The 21,731-nt window shown below is 41.7% G+C and overlaps 1 protein-coding gene across 3 annotated transcripts in view; it reads right to left on the bottom strand.

Moving 5' to 3' along the window:
* The window catches only part of CELF2 (CUGBP Elav-like family member 2), an 814,024-nt gene that overhangs the window by 304,587 nt on the left and 487,706 nt on the right, over window positions 1–21,731 (bottom strand). The window contains exon 1 of one of the 3 annotated variants that reach the window (XM_038530148.1): window positions 12,017–12,173. The exons of the other annotated variants lie outside the window; for them this stretch is intronic. Within the exon in view, the coding sequence (XP_038386076.1) occupies window positions 12,017–12,069 (53 nt within the window). The 5' untranslated portion in view covers window positions 12,070–12,173. Of the gene's footprint in view, window positions 1–12,016; window positions 12,174–21,731 lie in introns of those variants that run through there. 3 annotated transcript variants of the gene reach the window in all.

Genomic DNA, 21,731 nt, shown 5'->3' on the forward strand with positions numbered 1-21,731 from the left:
ATAACTGACTGATAACAGCATCCGTGGGTTAGCCCGGGGAAAGACCCGATAAACGGCCCAGGTGACACTTGGGGACTTAGCTCAAGGCTTTCAGGACAAAGAGGACTCGCGTCTGCACGCGATTGCATTTCCCTCGTATCCTCTGTGCAAACGGAGAAGTTCGGAGAAGGCTCTGAATATGGGAGTCATGGGAATCACGTTTTCTTTAAAAAAAAAAAAAAAGAAAGAAAAAGAAATCAGATCTGTCATTTTCCAGTATTGAAGAAAATGACTGAAAACCAGCGGCGACTCTGTTGGAAGGAAGGCTGGGAGATCTCTAAGGTGGTGGCCACGAAGCTTAAACACCCACTTGACATTTGGATGTGTGGCTATTTACTAACAGGGATGGAGACAAGGGGCCAAGAGCTCACACATGAAGAGAAAGAAGCAGGGAGTTTAATTTTCCCAAGTGATTTGCAACCTTCTGGAAGGGTAAGGTACATGGTGGCGGTCTCCTTCGCTGCTGTCATTGTTTTGTCGTTTGGGCATAAGGATGCAACCGAACTTTTCACCATGTCACAAGTACGGGAAACTTCTTTGTATCTCGGGTGCTGGAGCAGCAATCATAAATTGCACGCCAGAAGTTCACAGCCGGCGCCTTTGGGTAATCACTTTTATTTTGCAATGACATCACACCTGGTGATGTAATCACAGTAGCCCGGAGGGTTAAGCAAGTCGGTCACGTGTGGTTAAAATACATCAGGTGTGAGATGTATCAGACACCATAATCTGGAGAAAGGATCTTTTCTCGCCAACTTCTCGTGTGATAGGAAAACTGACCATCTTTTTGAGATTATGAAGGAGAAGAAGTATTTACATACCAATTTTAAACCCACATTTCAATTTTAAAACCAGGTTTGATGGCCTGAGCAGTATGAAGCAACAGGCCTGGAGTATGCAGTTAAGCCTATACATACCGAATGGACTTGAGTACCTTCTTCTTCAGCTGCACAGTGTATCTGGCTTTGACCAACACAGTTCCAATTCCAAGACAAAGGTAGGGCTAGGACCACCCTTCCTTTGAAAATACTGCCTTTCTGAGGAACGAGGTCTAGGTTCATAAGGAATCGAAAAACAGAGGCAGGAAAATGAATTCTTAGCTCCAAAATACCCAAACTTTTCCTGATAGGACTGAGTCCCATTTATTCCCCATCCCTGCTACTACAGGCTGCCTTTGAAATTATAAGAATTTTGTTGGTCTTTCAATAATCTTAATAAAGTAATTAACTGGATAAATGAGACCAACCTTGTCAGTTCTTGGTTTTTCATATATCATTTATATAAATCCCAAATGTACGTAATGAGCTGACTGTGTAACAAATTTATTTTAAGAATGAACAGAGCTGGCCTCCAGAACGGAAGCAGAACACAGCCGCATTAATCAAAAAAGAGAAATATTTTCAAATCAGCTGTGGAATAAAGCTACATATCTACATTCTATAAGGTAGAAAAAAGCTTCATTAACATGTACACTTCTGAAATATTTATTTTCTCCTTAATTGCATGTGAATTAGTTGGGAGAAGCTGTAGGGAAGCCCTCTTACTGACTTAAGCCTTCTCAGCAGTTTGTTAAATTCTAGCCTCAAATCCCTTGAGGCAATAGTGGATTCAAAGCAGCTTTTAATCATACTATAAGGAGGGTGAAGTAGTATGTAAGTAGGTCATAGAGAAAGAATTACAAGTGCATAGGTTATTGCCTTCTTCAGCAACTACAGTGTACCCGAGTTTTCAAAGCACATTTGCTTTTGCCATGTGAAGTTAGAAGCAAAACCAGAGTCAAATGCAAGAAGAAAACTTGCTCTTACATGGGATATCGGGACAATGTGAATCCAAGGAACGCTTATGGAGTGAAGCCGTGTTTAAATAGTTTGGCTGCCAAATACATAAATAACACGATGATTGTACAGGTATTGATGTAGGTGCCAAAGAGAAACAAAATACACACATACACACACCCCATAGGGTGTTGTTTCCATGATCATAGCACACGCACAATAGCCCTTTTAAAAAATACAAATTTCAAAAGCTCTCGAGTCTAAAAACGAAAACAAAACAAAAACACCCAACCAAATACCACCTGATGAAAAGCGCAAATCTCTCGTTTTCACTGCTTTGGCAGAAGGAAAAAACAAAATCTAAAAACAACTCAATGGGGCCCCTTTTTTAATTTTCATGCAGTAATGAGCCATCAGGTATCATGTTTTGGCAGTTGGTGTTATTTGGCAGACAGCTCCACTGGGCCGCTGTTGAACACTTGGGTTCAATGGAGCTATTTTCTAGCCAAGGATCTTATCAACAGCACTGAAAAGGGATGAGGCCATCAGCGGGCCCCTCTCGTGGACATGACCTGGTTGGTGACACCACTGCGTGCTGACGTCACTGGGGACGGGCCTGTTGTGGACAATGAAGGTTCCTCATAGTTTTAGCTTCATTGTGGAAAAACCTTAAGCTCTTCCCTAGGCCCATCCCCCTACCTTCCCTAATTGTCTTTTTTTTTTTTTTTAATCAACTTGCTATTCATTTCCCAAACAAAAGGCAATTCAAGAATTGGAAGCACTTCAAGGGAAAGTTTCTGAATGACCTCATTTTATATGAGGCCTTCCAAGGCGATCGGGTGCACTGTGCTGTTTCAGCAAGCCGCTTCCCCCCTCATGCCTCATCTCAAACGGAGTTTTCTGCAATGGTCATTGTCTGAGCGCTGAATTATCACTGGCATTAAAAAAAGCCCACAAACCTCTCAATAGAAACGGCGTGCTAATAAAATGCATTTGTGCACAGAGTACACACTGAGGGAACTAGAAGACTCCTATCCCTGCCACCCCATTCCATCAATGAGCCAGAATATAGTCCCTTGGTTATACAGCTTTCAACATGTTTGCACCAAGTTTATACCATAACTTAGAGACTGGGTGCCTGATACATGGTGATTTGTGTTCATAAGCAAACAATTTTTCTTCCGTACAGACCTTGTATATTTAATAACAAATTTCCATTTTTAATTGTTTCTATATACGTCACACGTGGCAATCTGCTTAAAAGCAGAAGACTATCAGCTATGTTATTGCAGATGTATCACTACTGTTCCATCTACTGAAAAAGCCTCCTTCACAAAAGGGTCGTTCCCCACCTTACCCCCCTCCCCCCCCACACACACACACCTCACTTCTGGCTCACCATTACGAACTAGAATCCAAAACATCTTTCCCCTATCACATTTTCAAATTCAAATTTTATTAACATAGCTGTTCCGGCTTAAAAAAAAAAAAAAAAAGCCTAATGTGTTCAGAGCCATTTGGAGCAAGAAATACAGGCCCTATAAGGGGATTTCCCATCATTTCTAGCCAATAAATTTGAAATCCACATGAATTTTAAGTACCTGAGAGAGTATCTGACTTTGTGGCCATGTGTTTGCTCTTGGCTTCCTCTAGTTTCATTAGCAACTTGCAAAAATAAACAATGGTGTTCTGTATGTGCTTGAAAAAAGCCAGACAGATCCTTAAATGATATATTTAAATTATATCTTTTCTTCATTCCATAAAGGTATCCCTTAAAAAAATACTTATGTCGCTAATCAGAAATTTAAAATGATCACTTTATTATCTAATCAGAAATTTAAAATGATCACTTTATTATCCACCAACGCCCTCTGCCACCAGCCCCACCCCACCCCACCCCGCCCCTATTTTCAATTGAAAGCTTCTGGAACGGTGACTTTGTCACATTCCTAAAATGACTTAAGTAAAATTAAATGCCAATAAAGATGAAGTAGTTATTAAAGTCTTATTTTACATTTTTACGGGAATTTTAAGTAGTCACTCTCCCTTGAGAACAGCTGCTACTGGCTTTTTGCAATCTTGTGTTTTTCTGAATCTGTTTTTAATAGAGCCAAAAGACATAATGGTGAATTTATCTTCCTTCTGAAGAGGCCCTCACCATGAAGATGGTTCTTTGTGTACATACCTTCGTGCTCCGAAATGAGATGCCCCTCTAGAGTTTCCAGAAGCTTCCATTCCCAGGGGATGAAATGCTAACACCGCGGGTCGGTCAGACCCAGAGCCCAACCAGCTCATCACTTCCCTCTCTAACTTGCCCTTGCCCTTGCCTTTCTCCATGGTACCGCTGCCACCTTCTTCGCTTCCCCCTCTTTAGCTTTCTCAGATGGCAGCCAGACAATGCCAGAAGCTTCCCTCTACAGCTGCGTGTCTGAGGAGGCAGGTGACTACCAAAGTGAAGAGAGTTGTGGTTGGTTGCTTATGTGCAAGAGAAATCAAGTTTGCCTCGCCTTGACCAGAGCTGGTTTCTGAACTAGGAACAGCTGTCTGTGGAGTGAGCCATGGGATTCCTTTCCAGACGTTACCAGAGGGCGGGAGGGGTGGGGGAGGATGCAAGTCTGTGTCCCATGAAGGGAGGTCGCAGGAGATGAACCCGGGGAAGGTGGCAAAAACGGTGCACAGAGCCAAAAGGGCTGGTGTGGTGATTTGCACCCCAAGGCACCCAGTGAAGACCTCTGAAGGAATGTTCCATTGGCCTCTTGATGATCCCGAGATGGGTCAGGCGACACCAGGTACCCTTATCTGGTGCCAGCCTGGCGGCAGGAACAGAATTCATACCGATCAGAAGGAGGCGGTTAATTCCCTGGCAGTCTGCCCTCCGGCACCCCCGCCCCCGCCCAGGCCCACAAAAGGTTTTCCCCGATTAGCCACAAGTTCTCATCTTACTGTCACGTGTGGTTGGATTAAAAAAAGGAGACACTTCTGCTTGATGAAATTCACCAGCTGAGCAGCAACAGCTGGGTGGGTACAGCGTGGGGTGGACATGAGGTCGGGGGGGGGGGGGGCAACAGGTGGGGGGGGTGTGGGGAAGGAAACGGGGGGCCGGGAGCTTCAAGCCTTGGGGTGGGGCTGTCGGGGACAGATCTGGGCAACGATCAAAACCTTAACTGAGGAGGCAATCTCAGTGTGTTTGTTTTTTTCTAAACAAACACATCTTGGAGTGAAGATTCAGAGAGTAAAATCTGGGGGTTCCGTAAAACCAAGCACACGAACCCGCTCTACCCGCGATGCTGGAGGATCGCCCGCAGAGGGCTGGGGTCCCCAGGTCAGGGCCCACCTGACGGCGCGCACGCAGGCCAGACTCCAGGCAAATGCTACCTTCAAGCTGAGTGGAAAAGACCAGATGATCTAAGAACCAAACCGGGTTGATTCTGCATCTGATTCCGTCAAAGACTGACACCGGCCACGGGACATTTACTTTACCCCTTGGTCAGCCAGACCTTTGTCACACGCGTGGCCATCATTTCCTCGTAGGGACAAATGGCTGAAAGATCAAAATCTACCGTGATCCTCAAGTAAGGAAGTGCGATGTGTTAACCTAATTATTACTACAGCCATTACATAACACAGCTATTAAAGCGACATGTAGGTTGAAGATACATTAAGGTTTTGAGTACAGGAAATTTATTTTTTCCCCTATAATATGGTTCAAATCTCTAAGCCATTTTTAGCTCCTGGTAGAGGTTTTTGAAAATCCCAAATGGCGTTTTATTTAAATTTGCTTTTGATTCTAATTCCCCTGAAGTCCATGAGGGCCAATAAAATAAAATAAAATAAAATAAAATAAAATAAAAAATAATAATAATAGTGATTTTTTTTTCTTCCTCTTTAAAAGAACTACCCAAGATCTTCGCGGAAAGGTGGCGTAGCTATCTTCCCAAGCTAAGTGGATGTGTTCTATGTTATCTCCACTGCTGAGTGTGAGCCTTGATGTCAACCCGTAGCTCAGTCTCAATACTCTCTGGAGGCTAATAGGTACGTTTGCCCTGTTTCCCAGGAATATAGCGGGAGAGGTGTGAAAGACTTCGGGTCTGGGGGAGAAAGGAGAAGCAGCTAGGGATTTTGTTGTGCTTCATTTTAATAACAGAGATCACTCCAGGGTGTCCTTAGGACACCCGCTTTCTCCTCCTCACTCACCCTGCTTTAGGTTCCCCATCCTCTGCACCCCGTTCAACTCCCCATCCTGCATCACACCCCTGATACCTTTCTACCTGCTGCTCTCTCTCCATTTCCTGACTGTTGCGAGTTTCTGGACGGCTGAGACTATGTCTCGTATCCTGCACAAGATGTATTTGTGCCTTGATTGGTTACGATTGCAATAGGACATCTTTTGGCCCCTCTTACAGAAAGTTACCTTTCAACGTCATAGTGCTTTAAAATTCCCTCTTGCCTGCCCACTCCTATTCCCATTGTGCAGCTTAAAGCCTGAGAAAAGTGAGGCACAGGATGCTTTAGCTCAAAGACCTCATGAACTGGAAGGCGGATGAGTGAGGATGGAGGCGGAGGCGTTACAAGTCAGAAGCAAATGCCACTGCGATTTTTCCTTTCATATTCATTATTTTTCTTTTCTTACTGTACAGCTTCCTTAGTGGCAAAATTCTGAGGTGTCTACAAATCAAAGACCATGGTGGAAATGCAGCACCGAGGAAGAGATGGCTTTTAAAGTGTCAGGTGTTCATTAGTTACGCTTTCAGGTAGGCAGGGAAGGCATCTGGCCGAGTCCTGAGTTTGAATCCCTCCCACCATATGAGCTGTGTGTCCCCAGGCCTATTACTTAACCTTTCTCTGTCTCAGTTATCCATCTTTAAAATGGTGATAACATAACTACTTCCAACTCTTGGATGCCAGTGAGGATTAAATTATACAAAATTTTAAAAACCCACCTAATGTAGTGCCAGGCATAGACTGTTCATAAATTTTGGTTTTATTCCTTACTTCCAATCATAATCCACTCTCCCCAAACACCCCCAATGCCCCCCACCCAAATCTCTGTTTAAACCTGGAACTGGCAGGTGGAAAGGAAAAGAGAAAGCCAGTTCTAATCCTATTGTTCTTGTAGCATTAAAGTTTCACGGACACTTCCACTTCTAAGGCCACCAGCCTGACCCAGAGGGAAGAAGAAGGCTGCGGTTTACAGAGAGAAGCCACTGAGCAGCCTGGGGATTGGGGTGAGGTCTCCATCCCTTTTCATCAGGTCAGTTTCCAAAGAGAGGGTCCAAACGAGTCCTATTTGCTGCCACCAGGAACTTAGGCCTCTTACCGCCAACCCCGAGAGTTCCCATTTCCAGAGATGCTTCCTGAGTCATCTCTGAATGAATGGGTAAGCCATCCACTTCACAGAGCCCGAAAGAGAGCTGGGGCTCCCGACCAAGCTATACAGGAAGCAAGACACGATAAAGATCAGGACGGGCACTGGGTATTATTCTGTATGTTAGTAAATTGAACACCAATAAAAAAAAAAATAAAAATAAAAAAAAAAAGAAAAAAAAAAAAAAAGATCAGGACATAGTGGGGCCTGCAGCCCTGGTGATACCGAGATCAGCTTTACAAGAGGGTGACCAGCATCGGAGCCATGTCTACAGAAGGTACAACTGTGCCCATTCTAGTTAGTTCCCACACCAGCCAGCAGTGCCATCCAGAAGTTCAACATGGACTTTTTTTTTTTTTTTTTTAACCAATTGCAGTCACAGCCTTTCTCAAGACAGGGATGAAAAAAGCCACCATGTCGTAGATGTACGTGTCATCACTATGACTATAAACCTCAAGCTCTCCTTGACCAAGACAACAAAGTTTGTTGAGCTGAATGCTTTCACGGGGAAAATTCTAGTTTTCCTTTTTTTCTCTGAGGGCATGCTGGCAAGCTCTGCTTTATAAACTCCAGTGATTCATCAGGTTCCCAAGCAGCCAATCATGGGCGGGTCAACTTGGAATGGGCTGAGGTGGCAGCTTTGAGCCGCACTGGTAATACATGTCACTCTGGGCTGGTGTCATCTCCCCACGGACGCCATTTCCTGTTAACCGTGATGGTCTTGACATAGGAGAAAATGTGCTGAGATCAGTCACGGTCAGAAAAAAAGCTACAGAGCTGATGAGCATACCTGTGCATGATAATCCCTAATGACACTGCATGAAGCAAAAGGCTGTGCTGGGGAGGGAAAGGGTATCTCATCCCAAATCAGGGTTCCCCAGCACATTTCTGAGTTGAGTGGAGGTGCACGTGTGTGTGCACTCTCTCTCTCCTCCCCCCCCCCCCCCCCGCCCATGTACATCTAGCTTCCGTGTCACTCCCATCTCTATAGACTGTGACCATGTGATTGGAAAGGTGCTTCAGCTCCAGGACACTTCATTTCAGTCCCTAATGGGCGACAACATTAAAGCCTCACATATGCTCTCCTTACTCTGACACCCTCTTCCCAGTGTCAGTTAAGTAAAATGCCACGAATTTCAGTTCTCTCCAAACCACTGCCTTGTCTTTCCTACACAAGGGAAGTCACTGTGAGTTCAGAAAAGCTCCCAACGCCAAGAACCATCAGGGAGGCAATAGGCTTGGGAAGGGGTGGGGGGCACCCGTCCTTCTCAACCACCCCTCCAGGAATGACTGGAGTGTAGAAAGAAATTCAGTGAAGGCTGAGAGAGGTGAACCGAGGCATTGCTGCAACTGAATGGACCCTCCTGTCCTTGCTCTTACTCCTTCTGGAAGAGCGTGCAGATGAATGCTATGGAGCTGGGGATATGCCGATGAACGAAGCACATTCTGTTAATGACTCTACAGAAATCTCCATATGGGAAATGAAGGGTATGCTTTGCATCTATAAATTCTGGCCCCTTAAATTCAGAACCACCATTCCCACCCACATCACCTCCTCCCTCTGCATGTTACCTATCCAGGGTGTTTCCAGGGCTGAGCGGCAATGAACTTTCCATCAGCCACCTTTTCACCTAATTAACCACCTTCCCCCCCATGACAATAATTGGTATTGAGTCACACTTTGAATGACTTCCTAGGAATTCAAGCATGATCTGCACTTGCCATAAAGTTCTAGATCTGAATATTAATCAAATGCTCTCCTTTGTTTTTCAGCCCCAAAGGGGTATTTTGCAACTGTACACACTCCTATTTTAAGAAAGAAAAAAATGTGAGGTTTCATTTTTGACAAATAAAAGAGTACTAATACACTGAGCTTATAGATCTCAGTCTGTGGTCTGCGGAACACATCCATGTGAGTCTTTCCAAGGCTCGGGTGCGAAGGGACTCTGGATGCAATCGTTACTCTATTAAAAGAAGCCATTTTCCCCGTTTGAATCTTTTGCTGTTCCTTTTCTGCAAGTCTCGGCTTTGAATTAAAATTTACTTTGACATTTGTTTAGGTCACTATGGAGGGGCATCATCGCACATGGAGGCTGATGGCAGGGTGCAGATTACATTTCTTCTATACTGCTGCGGAATTAGATGCAGACAAGTTTGCCAACTTCAGGCAACCTCACACCATCCCCATCAGGCTAAAGGAAAGGATATCTTCGTGCTGGACCCTGGAGTAGGGGGTCCCCAAGTTCAGAAAGCTGATGGTGGATCAAACCACAGGAGAAGCAAAGTAAGAAAGGATTTTCCTTGTTCTTGGACCTAATTATGACCACCCAGGGATTAAAGTGAATGGATCACAAGTAAATAATTGTAATATAGTCAAAAATTCAACATGGAGGCTTCCAAGTTATTTCTTTATTTCAGCATGCTACTGACAAGCAGCTAGGGAGCACAGAGGACCACTTTTCTCCCAAACTGCAAAAAAAAAAAAAAAAAAATTGCTTTGCAGCCTTTGTTTGGAATAAAAATTTCCCATGAAAGCAGAATCTAGGTGTGCTGGTAACAGTGGGCTTCAGATATAAAGCTTCGTCAATTACCTTTTATGAGCTCATCCTAAAAGCAATTATTGGCATACCCGATGGAATGAGCAGTTCAGATCCCATTGGAAGTAAGAGAAGATAATAAGTATGCATTTAAAATCCACTCTATTCACAATGGATAACTTTTGAAATATTATTATACTACAGATACATTTTGGGTCCACCCAGGCTCTGAATACAGTCAACAGAAAATTGATACTTGAGAATGCAATTTATTTACCCCCAAACATTAATTTGAATAGTTTGGAATTAGATATTTCATAACACTTCACCTTGAGTTAAAAAAAATTAAAATGCATTGTCCAAACTCTAAAAAATGGTTAATGTTCCATAACTGTGTTTTTGTAAGGAATGCATTTTGTTCCTCATGTACTGAGAGCATCACTAATTTGAACCACAATACAATCCAAGAGGAAATATATGTAACTAAATATCTAAAAAAAAATTTTTTTTTTGTCCTTTCAAATGATCTCCCTTTTGTGTTTAAAAATTAGGTCCTTAATCTTCCTTTATAAATTTACTAGTATTTTTTAATATATTGCTGCGGCAGGAACAACTAATTAAACCAAACACTAAAGTGTTAGATAAGATAAATTCTTTAAAGAAACCAACCTTAGTAAGATGATTTTCATGTAAATCAATGACTACTGAATATTCGAGGACCCTTTCTTTCACATTAAGCATGAGAATAAGAATGGTTTCAATATTTGAGAAGTTTGAAACAGATTTTCCCTTTTTTTTCTTTTTGAACTCTGTTTTCACCTTAGAAACCAATGCTTATGCTACAAAATGAAAGATTTTCGAAGACATGAGAAACGTTTGCCCTGCATAAAAATGCATTTTATGAGCACATAACCATATATCAAAAATCAATATATTCCATGGAGACCTTTAACTTGATAACTTAAATAGGCTGTGGAACAATAGTTTGTGACCAAAATTCTCAGGGCAAAAGTTCTCACGTGTCCTTGAATTTCGAAACTGTTTATCTACCTGGATGCCAGAAGAAGAAGTAGAGGCTAGAAATAACAATTTACTTAAATATTAGAAATATTCCCCTTAACTTCTCTTTCATCCTTATGTTCCGTGAGTCCACCAAAATAGGCAAATTTAACCCCCACCCCCAGCATTAAACACTGTAGAGGCATGTCTGATAACAAGGTATTTGCCAGAATGATAATGGTATTACAAGCAGTCTCAATCAATACATTTCTTTCTGTAGTTAACAGAGAGGTAAGCAATAAATCTCTAACTTAATCCAACCAACATAGCTGCAAAATGCAAAAAGCTTTATGAATGATAGATATTAAATTTTTTTAAAAGCACAAAACCACAAACAAGCAGTTCTAAAAGCCCTTCATTCTGTAGAGTCTATACAAACAAGATTAAAGCAGATAAAAAGGGTGTTGAGAAAGAAAAAAAAAAAAAAAAGCCCCAGACATGCATTAAGCTAGTTTGACAGCTCCATTGTTCAACCGGTCCCATTGTCAGACCCAAAGATGTATTCAGTGCTACAATGTCTGCTAGCAAATAAACAAAAGACTACATTTTTCAAAGCAGGATGCCAATTCTATCATAATTCTTTCTCTGCTTCCCGAAAGGTCAGTGGTGGCTCATTCTTGGTATGTGATCGAACCCTAACACAGATGCAAGAAACAAATATTTGCTTTCAATACAGAGGGACCCAGGACGCCATGCATGAACAGAGGTCTTTAAACAGGTACACATTTTGGCAAACAGGATAAAGTGATCCAAACCTGGTAACACAGAAGGACTATTTAGGTAGGCTAAGTCCAGATTAGAGCGGTATTTGGAACGCAAGTCTAATATGGAGTCTCCTTAGCTCCTTTTTCGGTGATTATTCCATGCAGAGTGCATGATAATGAGAGGCTGAGACATTGCAAAGGAAAAGACAAACCAAGAGCCAGATTCCGAGCCTTTAAAATTATCCACTGGCCACTCACAAATAGCAGGGAACAAATACATGATATGCTTTCAAAAGGCAACGGGTGCAAATATAACTCGCGCTGGGCAGTCCTTTCCTTTCTCTCGCTGGCTCCCTTTCTCCCAGTCCTTGGTCTTGATTTTGTTTCTCTCTCTCTCTCTCCCTCTCTCTGTCTTGATTCTTTTTTTCCCCCCCTCTAAGATAAGGAAGCTACTTGATGCTGAGCATGATTATTGTCTCCGGCAGCTCTAGAAACTAGAAAAAGCACACATTAAAAACAAAGGACACAACAACATACCTTAAAAGCAGCTCCTCATTTCTCATAGTAACAGCGGATTTGGGACAGCGCATGCTTTCTACACTGATACACTGGTAGTCTCCACAAAAGCCAGTTCAGAAGTGCGCTCAAACATCAATGCCACAGTAGCTGTTCACTAATGCGCGCTCTCTCTCTCTCTCTCTCTCTTTCACTCTCTCTCTTCCTCTCTCTCTCTCTCTCTCTCTCTCTCTCTCTTTCCCCACTCTCTTCTCTAGTCAAATTCTGAATGGTGGAGCAAAGAGGTTCCTGCAGATTCACTAAGTAGAAATAATCCTCTCTGACAAGTTATGTTGTCTGGGCATATTTTTACATTAATACACTGTGCTGCCTATAGGGGTCTTGTTTGCATTCACTCAAGCCTGCCTGGTGTGAGTTCTCCTAATTACCATCTTAAAAAATTGGAAAGAAAAAGAAGGAACTCATTTACCTTTTTCTTAGACATAGAATAGCCAAGCCAATGCCACATTTTCTTTTTTGCTGTATCAACTATCAGCAGGCATCGCAGATGACTACCAGAGGATTTGGATAGGTCAGTGTGCTAAAAAGGATTTTTGCTTCTCTTTTCTGGGACACTGAATTCACAGTTGGATTCATCTATTCCTTTCCTCTTGTCCTCGGGAAGAGTGACAAGGTCAAGACCCTTAGCCCCACCCTGGGTCATGGATGCAGAAGATAGAGATTGGGGGACTTGGAAATATTTTAACTCTGTGCACACCAGAGCTCTTGCAATCAGAGCAGGATTCACCTGAAGCAGGACATCCAAAGGAGGCAGGCAATGCAAAGATTGTTTGGTCATATTGAAGTCCTAGTTGACACCGGAGCATCATCCTCAAAAGACCAATTAGATATTCTTTTCCAAAATCGGAAAAATCAGCTGCCCCTACTTCATTATACTCAACGGGCTTATTAGATACAGTCAGCCAGGGAAATATGCATTCTACTTCTGTTTATCAGAACTAGAAGAATTCCATGCAGATTAGCCAAGTAGAACAGCAGGTTAAACACACAGAGAAAAGACGAGATGCTATGGACAGAACAGTCAGTTGTCCAAAAGTGCAAACTAAGGCATCATTCTGTGTGCTCGCAGGAAGCCAAGAATGCTCGCGGTGGGTATGGAACAATGCAGGGCAGAGCCCGAAAAAGAGCTGGATCACTGAACCCTGGATTCTTCACCCCCGGCTCAAAGCATGTCCCTGTCCTCCACTAGCACCCGCCATGAACCTCAGTAATAATCTGGGGTTACAACAGCTGTGGGAATAATAGTGGGGTGGGGAAAATCACGGTGAGCTCTGTCTCTCTCCTATTTGAAGAGCTGGAATATAACCCAATATCTTGCTAAGACCTCTGACCTCTGAGCCTAGTCTTGGCCCAGAGCTAGGCAAGTGGAGATGGTCTGGAGGGTGCTGAGGGTTCTTCAATCTACTGCACAGAAATCTCGCTTAGTTTTTCCATGGCGCTGAGGACAATAAAAAGCGGCGATTCAGAGCAGTCACCATCCCTATTTCTGGATGACAGGGAGGCAATATGATGGATAACTCGACAAAGGTCAAATGATGAAATAATGCTTGTCCCTAAAACAATCACATTTTTACATTCCCCTCCTTCCTTAGGATTAGGACACATGGAAGTTATAGAGTGAGTATATAAAAATGATTTACCTTGCCAAAGAATGATAGTACTTAAAACCTAAGATGTTCTTTAGAAGCAAGATAAACATCACATACATGAACATGGGACCAGAGAGATCTTGGAGGGAGGGAAAGAGTTGGAGCCATTCCGCTAGTGACCTAGCCTCTCCGTGGCGCTCTTTGACTCCCATTCTTCAATGGGGGGAGAGGGCAACAAATGCTAATTTGTTTAAAGCACCTGAAGATCCTATAATGAAACTGGGTGTGTCCTGTTATTTTAATTTTTATTATTATTTTTTTTGACGGGGGGGGGAGAGAGAGAGCGCGCGAGTGGCAGAAAGAGCAGAGGGAGAAGGAGAGAGAGAATCTCAAGCAGGTTCTACGCCCAGTGCGGAGCCCAAATCTGGATGGATCTCGGGATCCCGAGATCATGATCTGAGCCAAAGTCAAGAGCCTGATACTTAACCCACTGAGCCACCCAGGCACCCCCTATTGATACAAATATTTATAAAAAGTGAAATAAGTGGCCTGACATTGGCCACAGTTGTGTCTCTTAGAAAAAGGTAAAACTGTGCTGCTCAGACAAAAAGCTCTTTCCTTAATATTTTCATAAAATTCCTTAAAAATTTTTTAAAAATGATTTTTATTGGGGTAAAACTGACATACGGTATTAGTTACAGGTATACAACATAATGATTTAATATTTATCTATACCGCAAAAGGATCATCACAGTGAGTCTCGCTAACATCCATCACCACACACAATTTCTTTTCAGTGATGAGAATTTTTAAGATTTGTTCTCTTAGCAACTTTTAAATATGCAATGCAGTATCATTAACTGCATTCACCATGCTGTACATTAAAGCGACATGGTTTATTTGATAACTGGAAGTTTATTTTGGCCACCTTTCTCACGGTTCTCTGTACTTATGAGTTGAGATTATTTATTTAAATTCCATGCATAACTGAAATCATATGGTATTAGTCTTTTCCACACATAGCATAATGCCCCTAAGGTCCATCCACGCTGCTGCAAATGGCAAAATTTCATTCTTTTTAATGGCTGAATAATATTCCAATGTGTGCACGTGCACATGGTTGTGTGTGTGTACATGTTCCTTACCCATTCATCCACTGATGGACACTAAGGTCATTTCCTTATCTTGGATATTGTACATAATGCTGCAATGAACAGGGGGATGCATACATCTTTTTGAGTTCATGTTTTCATTTTCTTCAGATAAATACGCCAAAGTGGAATTGCTGGATCGTATGGTAGTTCTTTTTTTTTTTTCTTTCTTTCTTTTTTTGAGAAACCTCTATACTGTTTTCCTCAGTGGCTGCACCAATTTACTTCCCCACCAACAGCGCACAAGGGCTCCCTTTTCTCTACATCATCTCCAACACTTATTTATTATCTTTTGGATAATAGCCAATCTGACAGGTATGAAATGATATTTCATTATGGTTTTGATTTGCATTTCTCTGGTGATTTGTGATACTGAGCATCCTTTCACGTACCTGCTTCCCTTCTGTGTATCTTCTTTGGAAAAATGTCTATTCAGATTGTTTGTTTGCTATTGAGTTGTAAGAGTTCTTTTTGTATTTTGAATATTGACGCCTTATCAGATAAATGATTTGCAAATATTTCCTCCTATTTGGTACTCTGCTTTTTCATTTTGTTGATGGTTCCTTTGCTGTAGAGAAACTTTTTAGTTTGATGAAGTTCTACTTACTGACTTTTGCTTTTCTTTGGCTTTGCTTTTGGTATCAGATCCAAAAAAATCATCACCAGGACTAATGTCAAGGAACCTACTGCCTATGTTTTTTTTCTTCTAGGAGTTTTATGGTTTCAGGTCTTATATTCAAATCGTTAGTCCATTTAGAGTTAGTTTTTGGGTATGGTATAAAGTAGGGGTCCAGTTTCATTCTTTTGCATGTTGCAGTCCAGTTTTCCCAGCACTATATATTGAAGAGACTCTTCCTCCTTGTATATGCTTGGTTCCTTTGTCATCAGTTAATTAACTCTGTATGTGTGGGTTTATTTCTGGACTCTCTATCCTGTTCCATTTATCTATGTGCCTGTTTTGGGGACACTATCATATTGTTTTCATTGCTATAGTGTTGTAATATAGTTTGAAATCAGGAAGTATGATGGCACCAGCTCTGTTCTACTTTCTCAAAATTGCTTTATTTGGTGTCTTCTGTGGTTCCATGTAAATTTTAGGACTGTTTGTTCTGCTCCTGTGAAAAATGCCACTGAACTTTTTGGTAGGGATTTCATTGAACCTGTAAATTGTTTAGGGTAGTTTGGGCATTTTACATAATAATTCTTCCAATCCATGAGTGTGTCATATCTTTCCATTTATTCGTGTCTTCTTCAACTTCTTTCATCATTGTCTTACATATAGCTCTTTCACTTCCTTGGTTAAATTTATTCCTGGTATTTTATTCTTTTTGATGCAATTTCAAAGAAAATTATTTTCTTAATTTCTCTTCCAGATAGTTCATTATCAGTGTATAAAAACATAACAGATTCCTGTATATTGATTTTGTATCCCACGACTTTACTGAATTCATTCGTTAGTTCTAAGAGAACTTTTTTTTTAAAGATAGATTTATTTATTTATTTATTTATTTATTTATTTATTTATTTATTTATTTATTTATGAGAGAGAGGGAGAGAGAGGCACAGACACAGGCAGAGGGAGAAGCAGGCTCCATGCTGGGAGGCCGACGTGGTACTCGATCCCGGGACTCCAGGATCGCGCCCTGGGCCAAAGGCAGGCGCCAAACCGCTGAGCCACCCAGGGATCCCCAAGTTCTTAGAGGAACTTTTGGTGGTCTTTTGTGCTTTCTTTATATGAGATCATGTCCTTTACAAAGAGTGACAGTCTTACTTCTTCCTTTCCATTTTCTTTTTTTTTTTTAATTTTTTTTTTAATTTATTTATGATAGGCACACAGTGAGAGAGAGAGAGGCAGAGACACAGGCAGAGGGAGAAGCAGGCTCCATGCACCGGGAGCCCGATGTGGGATTCGATCCCGGGTCTCCAGGATCGCGCCCTGGGCCAAAGGCAGGCGCCAAACCGCTGCGCCACCCAGGGATCCCTTCCTTTCCATTTTCGATGCCTTTTATTTTTCTTGCCTAATTGCTCTGGCTAGGACTTCCCATACTATGTTGAACGGAAGTGGTGAGAGTGAATATCCTTGTCTTGTTCTTGATCTTAGTGGAAAAGCTTTTAGCTTTTCAGGATCGAGTATGATGTTAGCTATGGGCTTGTCCTGTATGGTCTTTCTGCTGCTAGAGTATGTTCCTTCTATACCCACCTTGTTGAATACTTGTATATAATTTCTAATCAGGGCTAAACTATGAGGCAAGTACTAATGTATAACCATAATGCATTTGCTTATCCATAAATAGATTCTTAGCATCAGAAGCCAGTGCTGCAGTACATGCAGCTATTCCTATAGGGAAATGAATTACAGATCCACAGGTGTAAGGAATGGAAGTGAATCAAACCATTAAATATTTCTATTTTCCCCACTCCCTTTTTAGTCTAGGGACCTAAATAATGAGAAAGCTATTGAGGCAAGACCTTAGAACTTGTCCAAACTCCACTAAGATTAACAGATTGAGGGTCTTACACTTGCTTGTTGTGTGTGCTGAAGTTGGGTTATAAAGGTGAGTGACTAGAAAGAAGATGTCTTATTTCTAACATTTACATATTGTGTGATAAGTCTTTGACTCTAAATCCATGGGGATTAATCTCTGCACTTCTTAATCCACCCAAAAGAATAACTTCCCCATAGCTAGTACTTAATAAATGTTAAGTAAAGGAATAAATTTATTTTTCAACTATTGGAACTTTGGGGGAAAGGACCAGTTCATTCCCACAATTCCTTTACATAGTTTCCTTAACAAATATATGGAAAAGAGCCCACAACAACTCACTTTTAATTCTAATTCACACATTCAGTTGGTGTAGCTGACATCACTGAGAATTCCTTACATGTTGCTTGCATTCTAAATTTCAGGACCTTTTCACATTTAGCAGTTCATGCAATCCCCATAACAACACTGTGGGGCAGGAGAAACTGGTGCCATTGCCTTCTCAGTTGAAAAAGTTCACACGCAGAAAGTCCGAGCAGCTTGCCCACAGAGAGTGCAATAATGACCGATGTGGGGATTCAGTCTACACCAACCCGTGGGCCCACATTCTTTCCACTGCTCCACAGTGTGATCCAGTGCTTTCACTGTGGTCAGTGGTTCACAGCACACCCAGGCAAGGCATGAGTTGTAAGGAGTATTTAGTGCAATGAACCTTATGCTTTTTCTTTTTTTTTTTTTTAAGATTTTATTTATTGATTGATTAATTGATTGATTGAGCATGAACTAGATGAGGGGCAGAGGGAGAGAGAATCTCAAGCAGAATCTGTGCTGAGTGCAGAGCCCAACATGGGGCTTGATCCCATGACTCTTAGATCATGACCTGAGCCAAAATCAAGAGTTGGATGCTTAACCAACCTAGCCACCCCAGTGCCCTAAACCTTACCTTTTCTCATGCAATAATAATAAACATAAAAAATAGAGTAAATTAATGAAAAATTGACTAAAAGGTTATGTTTTGGCAACCAGTATTTACTAATTCCTTTCAAAACTTTATTTCAAATGAAAATTGAGCTGAAACTAGACAGTCTAAGCACTTTGGGGAATGATTTTTTTTTGAGGTAATCTACAACAAGAGTTGATTTTTAGCAACCCTGATTATTACTGAATTTGGTTTGCAGGGAAATTTTCTTCAAAAAGATTGTAGCAGTAATTGGCAAAGATTAGCAACAAAAACTTAGTTTACCTCAAATCCTTATATTCCTCCATATATGTTTTTAACTATTTAAATTGAAAATTTTTTTTAATTTTTATTTATTTATGATAGTCACACAGGGAGAGAGAGAGAGAGAGGCAGAGACACAGGCAGAGGGAGAAGCAGGCTCCATGCACCGAGAAGCCCGATGTGGGATTTGATCCAGGGTCTCCAGGATCGCGCCCTGGGCCAAAGGCAGGGGCTAAACCGCTGCGCCACCCAGGGATCCCCTAAATTGAATTTTTAGCTAATTATGAAAACTTGGGGAGAGAAGGCTGAAAAATGCCTGCAATGTGGGAATACAGGAGTGAGCTGAGACTGAGCCAGGTATCTTGACCTTTCTAGATATGAGCCTCCCAAAAATGTTCTCAAGGGTAAATTATGTGTGCCCTTACTTATGTTTCAGGTAATTTCTAGAATTAAAAGCTCAATTTCTATAAATTTTATTTATTTATTTATTTATTTATTTATTTATTTATTTATTTATTTATTGAGACACAGAGAGAGAGAGAGGCAGAGACACAGGCAGAGGAAGAAGCAGGCTCCATGCAGGGAGCCTGATGTGGGATTCGATCCCGGATCTCCGGGATCACACCCTGGACCGGAGATGGTGCTAAACCGCTGAGCCACCTGGGCTACCCTAAAAGCTGAATTTCTAAATGCAACATTAAAAATGCCAACTTTTTTTTCTGACTTCTATACCTTATTTTTGCACTTTGACATTTATGTTGCAAAGGTAAGTAGAAGAGAGTATTTCAATGGAAGTGTACAATATGAAGTGTGCTAGAGATGTAGGGCCAGGCAATACAGATTCCTTCTATGATGAAGGATGGGATACTACCAAATTCTATCCTGCTTCTTAGAGTCCCATCCAAAAAGAACAATCTTGGAATATAGAGGCCCCGAGGACATTAAATCTCTTTAGCTGATACTTTTAGATATTGTCTTAATCCACTTGGGCTGCTAAAACAGAATACTACAGACTGGGTGATTTATAAATAATGGAAATTGATTTCTCACAGTTCTAGACACTGGCAAGTCAAGGTGCCAGCATGGCCCTTATAGTGAGACCCCTCTTTCTGTTTCATAGCTGGCACCTTCTTGCTATGTCCTTAGATGGTGAAAGGAGCAGAGGATCTCTTGGGGGAGGGGGTCTCTTTTATAAGAACACTAACCTTATGCCTGAAGGCTCTAGTCTCATGACCTCATCACTTTCCAAAGACGCCATCCCCTATTACTATCACATTGGGCATTAGGATTTCAATAAATGAATTTTGGAAGACACAAACATTCAAGCCATAGCAGATACAAAGAACTGCCAGGTTTAAATAAGAAATCACATTGCAGGGCACCTGGGTGGCTCAGTGGTTGAGTGTCTGCCTTTGGCTCAATTCATGATCCTGGGGTCCTGGGATTGAGTTCCACATCGGGCTCCCTGTAGGAAGCCTGCTTCTCCCTCTGCCTGTGTCTCTGCCTCTCTCTCTCTGTGTCTCTCATAGATAAAGAATATCTTAAAACAAACAAACCAAAAAAGAAATCATATTGCTACAAAAGACAAAAAGAACATAGACAGAACACATGAATGAGGTAAATATAAAGCAATGGCCGAGATCTATAAGAGATGGATTCCTAGTATACTCAGTGAGTGGCACACAGTAAGTGCTCAATAAAGTTGGCACATCTGTGTGCAAATGGATACATTTCTCTCCAGAGCTGATATCAAGCTGAAGGCACAGAGTTTCTCTGAGCAGCCTCATCAGCCTCCCAGGAAAGGTCTCTATGGTCAAAATGGAGGCAAAGTAGTGAAGTAGACTCATAGGAGCAAGCCCAGAGCAGCATTCCAGAAAGGAGCCTGGATGAGTGGACTATGGAACAATCCTCTTCTCTCAGACTCCAGGGCTCTCTTTTGCCTTGAGGGGAAAACCCTCCAAAGCCAAAAGGACATAGGTATCACAAATCACTACCTGAAACATAAAACTGACAGTTGGTTTAAATTAAAACCTGGCAGCGTTAGTCAAGGAAGGGTTTGATGGTGATCCGAGGATCCATGTAACATGAGTTCTTGTCACTGGAGCACTCAAATGTTACCTCTAAGTCAGACTTGAGAAGCAGGAGGCCACTGTCCCTAGCAAGCCCGAGGCCCCTAAGTTCTAAACAAACATTCCTTCTACCAGCTATGGGACTCCTTATTCGCTTCAAAATGGAGATGTTTACTGGGATGAGTGGGGCATGGGGATAAGTAATTAGAGAGAAAATTGGAAAGCCCCTTAAAATTATAAAGTGTGATATTTATCAATAAGTAGATATAAATAATAAACCATAAAGTACTTAGAGCTCCAAGAAGCCACTTGAAAATATGCACTAGATAAATTTAAGAGGTATTATAAAGAGTAATAATGACTGCTTGTTATAAAGGAAAGAGCTATAAAGGCAGACACCAGGAAGCGGGTCTCAAGAACTATCTCTGTGTAGGTAGCAAAAGGTCTGTTGAAGACAAGCCTGAGAAAATAAAGGAATTCCCATGGAAAACATAGGCTACTTAGTTGATAAAATAACTAACTTTGGTTCATGAACTCTTATGACTTAGCAAACAACATGTTTACAACGGAGCAGTGATTTTCAGCTGAATGTTTTGTCAAGGACCACTCTTGGGCAGATGGGAAATCTTGAGAAGGCCACAGGTGACCACACATAAGTTAGGCATTAACATTTGCATGGAAAACGGGCCCAGTTTATTGCTATTTTTAAGACACACAGTGCACACAGCTGCCTTTCTGCTTGTTCAAATGGCCGTGTCGGAGAGGTTGTGTAATTTGACCCTTGTCGATGAGCGCTCAATGGACATGTAGGATCTGGTGCATTTGGGGATCCCTCCTGCTTAGTAGTTTTGATCCTAGAGAAACCGAAGGAAAAAAATGGCACAAGTATAAGGAAGGCTGTTGGGGGAGCAGACAAGGCCTCCTCACAGGAAGGTGAGGCCAAGGTGGGGATTCACGTGGCCCTACCACACAGTTGAAAGAGAAACTCAGATGGTCCAGGAAAGTGGTCCTGAAACCCCCACAACACATTCACAGCTCTTACAGAATATGCAGGTGCTTTAAATGTTACATTTCTTTATATATAACTCTGAAATTAAACCATATGCTTGTTTACTTGTTTATTATCTGTTTCCTGCATGTGAACCTGAGTCACATGAGAGAG

This window comes from Canis lupus, chromosome 2 (genome assembly GCF_011100685.1).
Source record: "Canis lupus familiaris isolate Mischka breed German Shepherd chromosome 2, alternate assembly UU_Cfam_GSD_1.0, whole genome shotgun sequence".
NCBI classification, from domain to species: domain Eukaryota; kingdom Metazoa; phylum Chordata; class Mammalia; order Carnivora; family Canidae; genus Canis; species Canis lupus.